Source organism: Misgurnus anguillicaudatus, chromosome 1, assembly GCF_027580225.2.
Source record: "Misgurnus anguillicaudatus chromosome 1, ASM2758022v2, whole genome shotgun sequence".
Lineage (NCBI taxonomy): Eukaryota > Metazoa > Chordata > Actinopteri > Cypriniformes > Cobitidae > Misgurnus > Misgurnus anguillicaudatus.
The window spans coordinates 6,355,323-6,366,423 of record NC_073337.2 but is presented as its reverse complement, the minus strand read 5'-3'; the positions used below and the strand labels follow the sequence as shown (position 1 = coordinate 6,366,423).

Here is an 11,101-nt window from a genome sequence, read left to right as displayed (position 1 = left end):
CCTTGTTACAAGTTAAGTATGTGTGCTTAATCTAATTTTTTTGTTATTATTATACTTTTTTTATTGTTATTAATATTATTTTTATCATTATTATTATTATTTTGTTGTTGCCTTCATGTTGCTTGTATAATTCGGAATGGGAGGGTTTTAAAAGGGGTTTATAATGAGACAATTTGTGATCTCTTATTTTTCATTGAATGTATAACCATGTACAGTCTTGTTAAATTCTAATAAAAAAGATTTAAATAAAGTGGCATGACTGAAAAGCAAAAAAAAAAGTATGTGTGCTTAATCTGCACAGACTGCTTAAACTTCGGCAGCAGATAACGTGCCTATAAATTGTAAAACATAACCCGCCAAAATGGTTAGGGATTTGACATCGATACCACAATAGCTGGACATGATTTTCATAATTTCATGATTTTCAGACCCACCCCCCACCCCCATTTTCAAAAACATATCGGATCTATACGAATCACAAGAATGACCTCCAAAACGACAAATTTAACCTAAAGGTGACAAGTTTGCACCTCTAATAATAGCCTAATAGCCCAGACCTCTTTGGTTGCATTTGAATTCATAGTTTTCACTGTTTCCCTCTTGCCACAGATTTCCAAAATTTTTGAAAAATTATATGACAAAAACCTCTGGAGCTTTATTGATAAACGTCAATTATTATCTGATTGTCAATATGGGTTCAGGGAGAATAGATGTACTTCACATGCACAAATTGATTTACTGGAAGAAATTACAGATGGTATTGAAATAAATACATTTGTTTAAGGAATCTTTATGGATCTCCAAAAGGCCTTTGGTACCATTGATCACCAGATTTTAATAAAAAAGGAGAATAGCAAAAAATGGTTGGAGAGCTATCTAGATGAGACAGATTGTTGAGATTGATCAATTTAAATCAGGGTTCTTGGATATAACATGTGGAGTACCGCACTGGGACCTACACTATTTTTAATGTATATTAAGGAAATATGTAAATTATCAACGAAAATTACATTTATTCTTTTTGCTGATGATACTAATATTATTTGTACCGATGACAACCTGGAGCAACTTTTGGCCTCAGTAACTGTGGAATTAGTAAAGTTAAAAATCTGGTTTAATACTAACAAACTGTCATTGAATTTGAAAAAGACAAAAATTATGCTGTTTAGTAATCGTAAATGTAATATACCTGTTAAAATTGTGATGACACACTAATAGAGAAGGTTCAACAAAATACATTTTTGGGCGTTATAATATATGAAAAGATCTCTTGGAATCCCCACTTAAAGGCAGAGTAGGCAGGTTTAAGTCTAAAAAAGTCTAAAAAACTTTTTTACAAATTTGTTCAAACTGTCTCCACACACCAATACACAAGCAAAATGCAAGTACTCTGAAAAAGAGAGTCCAAAAATCGAGGGTCTGTAGACCTCTAAACACAGCTCATTATCACCATTCACTCCACCCCCTCCCTTCTGTGTTTCTTCTTTCTCTGTCATACTTTTGCTCTTCCTAAAGTGCCCGTTCAAATCAATCGGGTGTGCGCATGTGTGGGCAGATCCCATAGCAACGGGTGGTAGCCATGGTCGCGAGAGAGAGTGATAGTCGCGCAAGCCAATCATTTGTTTAGTCCCGAATGGAAATAATTAGCTGTGTTTAAAACAATGGTGAGAGGTCTACAGACGCTTTAGTCCTATACTCTCTTTTTCAGAGTACTTACATTTTACTTATGTATTGGTACATAAAGACAGTTTAAACAAATTTGTAAAAAAGTTTTTTAGTTAATTCCTGCCTACCCTGCCTTTAAGCTAACTGAGGAAAAAAGTGGCTAAATGTGTTGGAATGATGAAAAGATCATGTAATTTACTGAATAATAAAGCTTGACTTCTACTTAGGGTGACCAGATGAGATTGGCTGAAATTCGGGACGGGGGGGGCAGACGTAATGGGGGGGGGGTGTTCATCCAATAATAGTTTTATTTATTAATTTCATTTAATAATAAAAGACAATGAATTTCATACTTAATCAATCATATTAATATAAGTACATATGCATATAAATAAATTTATATAATACGTAGAGTATTTTATACTTTATAAAATAATAGTTCATACAATAATAGTTTTCTTTATTTTACTTAATAATAAAAATAAGGAATTTCAAACTGAAGTTACTGAACTAATCATATTTTTATTAATATAAGTACATATGCGTATAAATTTATATAATACGTATAGAAGTTTTTTTTTTATATAATACGTAAAGAAGTATTTTTAACAAAGTGCCTTGCCTGCCCTCGACCAATCGACTGACTCCTCCACACGACTGACTGTCACTGCCTGCACTTTCAACTGTCCTCGCGGCTGCTGCAACTTTCGCTCTCTTAGTCAACTCTATAAAACAAAAGGTCCTATTGTCTTTCTGCATATAGATGAATTAGATAAATTAATAGAAACAATACAACGTCAGCATATTTCGCAGAGGTTTTAACTGCTGCCAGCACAATGAGAGCCTACAGTATAAAAACAAGATGCTGCAGCCAATGAGCAGCCGGCGGCGGCAGGCTGCAGCCAATGAGCAGCCGGCGGGGGCTGGCTGCAGGATGACTTAACCTCCTCGCTCATGTTTTATCAGACAACTACTACTCAAGATTTTGCTTTAGTATAATTTTCGAGGAAATTAAAGCGGGATTCGGGATTAAGATTTAGCTTCAGTATGATTTTCGGGACAATTAGAGCAGGATTCGGGATTCGGGACAGCAGCTTAGATTTCGGGACTGTCCCGAATTTTTCGGGACGTCTGGTCACCCTACTTCTACTGTATCATTCATTTATTATGTCATATTTACATTATTGTGTTGAAATTTGCGGGAACTGTTATAAAACCCACTTACGGCAAAAAAACGCAAGGCTCTCGGCGTGCATAAACAGCGCGCAAACGCGCCCTGCCCATAGAATATCATTCAAAAAAGGCGCCTGCAACTGCCATAAATGCTTTTGGTGTGACTGGCCCCTAATACTCTCTCCTGAATACAGAGAAGGTAGCTATTTCCGTTAATAAAGTTTTAAATATGGATATTTCTCAACCCAGTCTCACGGCAGTTCGTGATATAGTCACGTTATTTAATCTATTGATTCGTGTCCATGGACACGAATTTCCCCTTTTTTTCGTGCCAGTCAGAACGAATTTCAATGTAATGTATTTCAATAGGAAGTATTTTTCGTGCGTGCACCACGTTTTTTTTTTGTCCTTTTTTCGTGTCATTCAGCACGACTTTAATCTAATGTATTGCTATAGAATATATCGTGCTTATAGCCTATTGCGTTTTTTTTCTGGCACCCGAGAGCTGTATTGTTTTACTTTATTTGTCATTCATTTATTACACTTGAAGCGCTACTTTACTCAACATTTAATACGGAGATGTTTATCCTTTTTTATTTGCTTAATATTTTGCAGGATGATCACCATTGTAAAACGATGGCAATCGCTTCAAAATGTTGCCGTTTCTTTTCTAAGAATTACAATTTTTTTGATCAGTTTCGTGTGTTAAATACAGCAATAAATACTACAGTACCCATGAGCCTCAGCGACCGCTACTATGGTGAAGGCACCAGCTAAAACTACATGTGGGCCCGCGGGAGATTCAAAATATTTTCTCAACACATCAACACTAACGTGTGTTTGATCATTCAACAATACGATGTTATGGCCATTGATTATGATTGTTTCTACTTTGATTGTAAAAAAAAAATAAAGTCAGTTTTGGACGCCTGCATTTCCCAGAATCCTCTGCCTTCGTTGCTATGGAGTCTGAGGCAGTCCTCTTTGCGATTGGGTGATTTCTTCTTCGGTACTCGTAATTAACAGGGATTCCCTCATTGCGCGCAAATCACTGTCCAGGTAAGGCACGATGCTTACAAGTAAAGTTCACGTTTTGTTTAAATGTTATAATTGATGCCTTTATTTGCCATTAAACTGACATTGCCATACCCCTACGAAAATTAACCATGTTTTTGTGATAAAAGTGTAACGGTATAAACCACGTTTTTTTCCGTATTGATGTAATTCTGTATTATTCTCATTATGCGCTCAAACCACTTTCCAGATAAATTACTAGGCATGTAGAGTAATAAGATCACGTTTTGCTTAAATGCTATAAAAATAATGTATTTCTTTGTCATTATAGTTTCACACACGTAGGGTAACAAATTAAAGTCCGTCCAAGGTTTTCTCATCATCAGAAAAGAAACCTGTGAAATTAGGCTTGTTAAATGGCTAGTCAACTTTAACATAAGCTAACAACTCCATTTATCTAACGTTAGATGATGTCATTTTATTTCGATTATCGTGGTTCACACACAACGTCACGGTGACGTGTCAGTAATAACAATATTATCACTTGATCTAACTTAAGGTTATACAGCACATAACGCTGCCTGTAAATCTGGGATGACTAACCCCAGACACATGTATAATTACGCGCCTTTTAACAGCTGCACAGGAAATAGGAACCACGTGAATCTGTATTTATTTATCTTAAGTATTTATAATAAAATGCAAATCACTCACTATTAGGGTACATTTTTAAATCTTATATCAACATAACACTATATAATTAACATTTCTGTCGTTCTCCCTGCAGATCCTGTCAAACACATCACCTGTCCGAACCTACACTATAGCTACACCTGATTTTTAGAACCCAAAGGCACTTTTAAGAGCCAACCTCTATCTCTTCATTATTTTCTTATCTTACATCTTCTCTGTTCTCAATATCTATACTTCTGTCCCTACTCTTCAATCTATATCTTTATCTATCCCAGTCTTTATCTATTGCTCTTACTTTTCTCTCTGTCTGTCTTTGTCTACTTGTCTGTCTTACCCATCTTTGTCAGTCTGTCTTTATCTGGCTGCATTGCAATGGCCACCAAGCATAAACTCGATTCAAAGGATCCCCACTACCAAGAGGGGAGACGCATGGCTCTGGAGCTGAAACATGATCATATTCTAGCTGAAGCCAAGGTTAGAGTTTTTGTACACCTCAATCATTTTATACTTGAATATAACAAATTAAAGTAAAACGTTATGAGGAATGTGTAAGAATGATGAGTGCAGAAGATTTAATACAGGTATATTGCATGATGCATCCTACTATGCTCTGTGATGTGTTAATGAGGGAATATAATAATAATAATAGTATATGCAGTTCCATTCCTCTGAGTTACAGAGGAATGGAAGCTGTTCAACACCTTACTTAGACACTATGTTGTGTTTTCCTTTCACTAGTTACAGTACTTTTAACATTATCAGTCTTACAATAAATATTTACTCCAATACACAGAGAGCAGCTGATAAAAGGAAACGTGTACGAGACCCTCCACAAACCGTTAAAAGGGTCTCTGTAGGACGTGGAAAGCCGAGGGGGAGGCGAGGAGGGCGACGCAATGCCTCTGCTACAGGTTATATCTGAATTATTTGACATTTGTAGGAATTTACTATGACAATGTTGGACCAGCTCAAATTAGAACAATCTACTTGTGTAATGAGATTTTAAAGTATTCAAATATCTAAAAAGACATAAAAAAGTAGATAAACCTATCCGTGACACTATTGTAGAAGACACTATCAAGTACAAAAATATGTCTTATTTTATAAATTGTTTAGTATATAGGTTGAAAAGAAGAACAAGAATGGAGTGTGATAGTCTAACTTGTTCTTATTGTTCTATGTTTTTCAGCCACATACCCCATGTTTGAGTGCTCCCTGTTATCCAGTGTTGAGGTTCCACTTACTGCAACCTCAACAAAACTAAATCCTCAGGAGGAATTTGGTAATTCACAGTGATGAATTAATGCATGTACAGTATGAAAAAAAATTTCATTCTAATACTGAGCAGTTGACTTTTAATTGTTCCTTATCTAAATGATCCCTTATCGCTTTATTTTTGTATTTTCTTTACAGAAAAAAATATGGAGAGGCTCTCTGATATTTTGTCGTCATGTCCCGCTGATGCTCAGCCTCAAAGTAGCTCTGCATCTTCATGGTCTTTTCGGCAGCAGAAAGCCTCAGAGCGCTGGAAAGAAGCAAGACCATACCACCTAAAATGCCTTATTTCAAAAGAGGCTGTTGGTCATTCTCTGTGTTGCCTTTGCAACGAGCCTGCTGTCATTAGGTTGGTTTTCATTAATACCAAACTTCAATTACCTCAGAGTGCCCTGCTTTATAGGCTAACATGCATGTCTTTTGGGATGAGAGAAGACTTAGATACCCAGATGAAAAACACATAAATGAGAAAAGCAAATCCAGGACCTTCTTGCTGTGAAGTGCTAAACACTGAGGCACTATGCAATCCTATACAATAAAATCAAACCTAGAAAAAGTGAAATAGCTTAAATTGAGTGTACATTACTTTATATAAGTTATTCACCTGAAATAATTTATTTTATTATAATATTGTTTTATTTTCTCCCTAGGTGCAGAGAGTGTCTTCCAGAGGAGTGGTTCTGTGGGGACTGTGATGTACTGCATCATAAAAAACAGCCACTCCACAACAGGGAGTGTGTGATTCGTGGGTTTTTTGAAGCCATTCCTCCAACTACATGCATTATTAAAGGGGAAGATGGATATTGCACCCATGAGCAAGGTACGTTCTCACAAAAGCTTTAATTTTGCTGTTCAATGTGTGTCTGCTGCAGACAGTTCCAGATAATCTAAATTATTATTTATTTTTTTCTTCTTTTTGCCAGCTTGCATTTTGCCAACTGTGAAGGTGCCAGGCTGTTCCTGTGGAGGCACGAACTTCAATGTGTTACCAGGCAAACCAGTGATTTTAATAACCATAAATGGTAAAATATATAGATATATTTTCCACCTCAATTTTTATTGTATATTTGATGTTTTTCAAACTAGTGTGCTGTGGCATTATGCTTAGAATTGCAGAAGTGTCAAAACATATGGAATAGCACATGGTATTGTTATTAAAGGTATAGCGGAAGATTTTCGTTTTCCGGGTGGATCATCAAGACTATTTGTCATCCCAGATGTCAATCATTCTGATTATATGTTGACGTATAACCGTCGTACATGCTCGCCTCTAGGTTCGCTTGCTGCACATGCGCACTTTCACGTGTATGTGTGTTGTGCTACGGTTTCAACCATTCATTGAAGCTCGCATTCTCGCTGTGTTTTTTTTTTTTAAATGTCTGAGGGTCGCAAGAGAAAAAGTGTCTAGGAATTGTATGACAAGAAGAGAAAGGACTATAAAGAAAGAAACAAGACCAGAATGTTTATGGGAGACTATTTCACACGCTGGCGTGAGCTAAAAGGACAGGTTGGGGTTCCCACGAGACTGTGTTATTTCTACTGGAAATGTACATTTTGTCATGCTATTTGGAGAAATCCATTTAAAATCACTGCTAGTAAAAGTTGATGTAAGCTATGATTAGCGATGCTAGCCCTGGCACAAGTCACGAATCGCACAGACACGGTAAACATGCCGACAGCAACTTGTAAACAGAGCGAAGAGAAGAACTGAGCTCCTGCATGCTCTCTCTCTCTCTGTCTCTTGCACGCGTTTAACAGGCGTTCCCTCTCGGGAGGAGGGAGGGAGAGTGTTGCGTGTGCTTAAAAATATTGAGGGGCTGTTCTTTTAAATAATTTGGGAAAATCTTCCGCTATACCTTTAACTAAAACAAAGACATAGACAGATTTTTTTATTTTTGTCCTTTGCAAAGAAAAAACATTATAAGCATCTTTCCATAATGATGTCCAATCAACACAGCGTGGAATTTAGCGAATTAGATGTGGGATTATAGGAACTTTAGCAATGTCTCTCAACCATTCACAATGTGCAGAATGAACTAAGTGTTGTAAAATTAAGTATGTGGTAAATGTGTATTATTTTTTCAATTTATTTTTGTTCCAAGGGCGTTTTGACTTGCATCAGCCACTGTATGAATGTCAATCATGCCAGCAGCAGTGGACCCCTGAATTGAAAGACCTCCTAAGAAGTGGATATTGGCCAGCCTCCGTCACCAATTCCACACTTTATACACTGGACCTCTTGAGCTCCCTTCAGGAACTCAAGATCATATCTCCGGGATTCTCCAGACAAGCCTTCGCAAAGCTGCTGGAGTATCGCACTAAGTGTGGAGGAAGAGTACGTGTAAATGTTATTACCATTTTATAAAAAAATTTACAAGCAGACAATATCACTAATACGAATTCATTCTATATATTTTTCAGTCTGGACCCATTAACGGCGATGCACTGCAGCGCAGCTTCTTAGAGCTTTCATATGCATCATTTGAGAAAGACCAGCTCTGCTGTAGTGCTCCTTTCATCTGCCCAGCCTGCACACCGGAAATGTTGGCTGTTTCTGCAGATGGAAATAGAAAACTATATCGCTTTCGCCGAAACGGAAGGTGATCTTCCTTCCAGTCTTTTTATTGATTTATTTTCTTCATATATTTCATGGATCGATTTTCTATTTTTCTTTCCTTCTCAGCTCTGATGATCCTGGCTTTTTTGAGGGACTCTTTGTGGCTGAAGACAGTGTGGTGTCTAGATTTGTCGACACCATACAGAAAGCAGTGAAAAATGCAAGTTGACAAAATAGTTGTTACAATAATAACCGTAAACCCCCCCCCCAATTACTTCTGCCTACCAATTACAAAATTGAGAGAATAAATGCAATATATTGAATGACACTATAGCTTTTATTTGATTTGTCATGTTTGTTTTGTGTGTCATAGACACAGGGAAGAGGTACATGTGGGGACTCCCAATGGACAGCAGCGAGGGAAACTTCAAGGAGGGCTTCAAAATTGGATGAAGAGGGGATGGAGGTTGCTGTGTGTCGCCATGGGTTCCTTTTGAAAGCCCTTAATATGTACAGGGGGGAGATATTTGCCTACCCTCTGTACCTTCAGAAGGAGCTCATGCCAGCCAAGGCACAATTCTTTGCAATGGACGTGGCTTGCAAATACTGGCCATACCTGGAGAAAGTCGCTAGTGTCCTTCCTGCTCTTCAGGAGCTGACCACTATGAAACCCTTTCTTAGTGTAATGCATGCTCGAGCCCATGCTACTAAGTGTGAGGTGTGTATAATATTTTGGCATCATATGTACTTTTGTGATATTTACAAGCACATTAATAATATGAAATTGAAGTTAAGCTACACTATATTATCTTGTCTTTTTGCATAACCATTTCTTGCACAGATTGTAATGCCCTTTGATGCGAATTGTGTTTTTTGATATTGGGCTATATAAATTAAATTAAATTAAATTAAATTTCTTCCACCCTTTACTAACAGATTAAATGGAGTGGCAGGAACCAGGAAGGAGCAGGGACAACTGCTGGTGAGGAGGTAGAGCAAGTGAACAGCTACCTCTCACGTTGTGCTCTGACAACCAAATATATGTCCAAAGCAGGTGATCAGAGTTTGCAATATTTTTGTATACTTTTTTTAGATTGATCTTCATAACCTCATTATTTGCTTTCAACAGCACGGGTGGACATGCTTACATTGCATGCAATGGGGTGGAACGAGAAAAAAAATATCTCTTTACATCAGGCACTTTCCACAAGATATGTGAAGGTAAGTCTCCTATTAATTGTTTTGTCTGTCCTTTTGTTGTGTTTACTTGGCCTGTTGTTAATCATACAAAGTTTTAATCCTGATTATTGTATAACATCAGACTTGTCAGAGACTCCACGATGAGACTGCAAGGCTAGCTGACCTAAAAACAGAGCTAGATTGCACAGATGAAGTGGTTTCACAGTGGCTATCTGATGTAAAGGAATGGGCAGCTGGTGGTAAGCATGACCAGATAAAAGAAACAACAAACATCCTTTTCTATCGTTAGTTATGTTTTATATTAAAGAGCAGCAAAAAAATATAATGGTATGCCACATTTATATCAGGTTTATTAGTATATTCCAGTTTCCCTGCAGGAAGTGCACATACCAAGTTTAAATAAGTTGGATTAAAGGGTTTTACATAAAATTCAAACAGGAACGGTTCTGTGTTGTTTTAACAGTGAATTTGCTTTCACTATTTATTTTACAGAGACGCCTGATACATCTCGTGCCAGTCAAGGCACAACACACAGAGGAATACAGCAGTCAATTGAGGGGCTCTACCTTAGTGTGAGGCACCGGAAGCGAACCCTCTACCGTCAGAACGGTATAATTATATAATATAATAGGTTGATAAATTCAAGCTACTGTATGCATCCTACTCCACCTACATGGAATTTGCAAATAATGTAGTAGCACAGTTCAGATCAATCATTGAATTCCGTTCTTTAAATGACCAGTCTGTAGGATTTAGTGGTATCTATCAGTGAGGTTTGACGATTGCAACCAGCTTCCCTTACCTCTATCTTTCCAAGCTACAGTAGCTGACGAGAAAATGAAAATGTGAGCGGTACTTTCTAAACCCAGTCTTTGTTTGTCCGTTGTGGGTTACTGTAGGAACATAGGGGTGCAACACAGCAGCCTCCGTGGAAGGGGAACGTATTTAGATAAAAAACTGCCCATTCTAAAGTAATTAATGCACAATAATTGTTTTCTGGCAATCATGAAAACTGTGTGTGTGTGTGTGTGTGTGTGTGTGTGTGTGTGTGTGTGTGTGTGTGTGTGTGTGTGTGTGTGTGTGTGTGTGTTTTCTTCCCTAACGGATGTTTTTTAATAATGATTAAAGTGTTTTGCTTAGAAGTAATATTGCAGTAAAAGATTTAATATGTGTTTATCTATCTAAAGAAGTTAATGTGTGCCTTATTCATATAACCAATTTTACGAATAATGAAATGATGTCATGATATTGAAATGTGTTTTACATAATAATCACTTTCATTTTACAGCTTATGTTTTTTGTATGAATAAATGAATGTTTTATTAATGATTTGTTTTTAAGAGAGCATTATAATATTCTATGTGAAGTCAATCATATGTGAAGTGGAGGAGTACTGGGGAGAAGGTGACGGACTGCATGGATCTCAGGGTTGTGTGGAGAACAGTTGGTTTTTTCTTTGTTTGGGTGTGTTTATCTTCGTCTACAGGCTAAAACTGGGTGTGGTGATGGAGTCAGATGTACGAG

General features: G+C 37.2%; 1 protein-coding gene across 1 annotated transcript; it reads left to right on the top strand.

Annotated features, from left to right (window-relative positions):
- Positions 1 to 3,084: 3,084 nt before the first annotated feature.
- Positions 3,085 to 11,101, top strand: LOC141350976 (uncharacterized). The gene is made up of 14 exons (XM_073856889.1): positions 3,085 to 5,019; positions 5,339 to 5,456; positions 5,735 to 5,827; positions 5,959 to 6,169; positions 6,471 to 6,640; positions 6,744 to 6,842; positions 7,923 to 8,155; positions 8,242 to 8,420; positions 8,504 to 8,597; positions 8,751 to 9,095; positions 9,314 to 9,431; positions 9,507 to 9,598; positions 9,699 to 9,816; positions 10,070 to 11,101. Exons 1-14 carry the CDS (start codon positions 4,918 to 4,920, stop codon positions 10,198 to 10,200), a joined length of 2,103 nt encoding a protein of 700 aa, XP_073712990.1. The 5' UTR covers positions 3,085 to 4,917; the 3' UTR covers positions 10,201 to 11,101.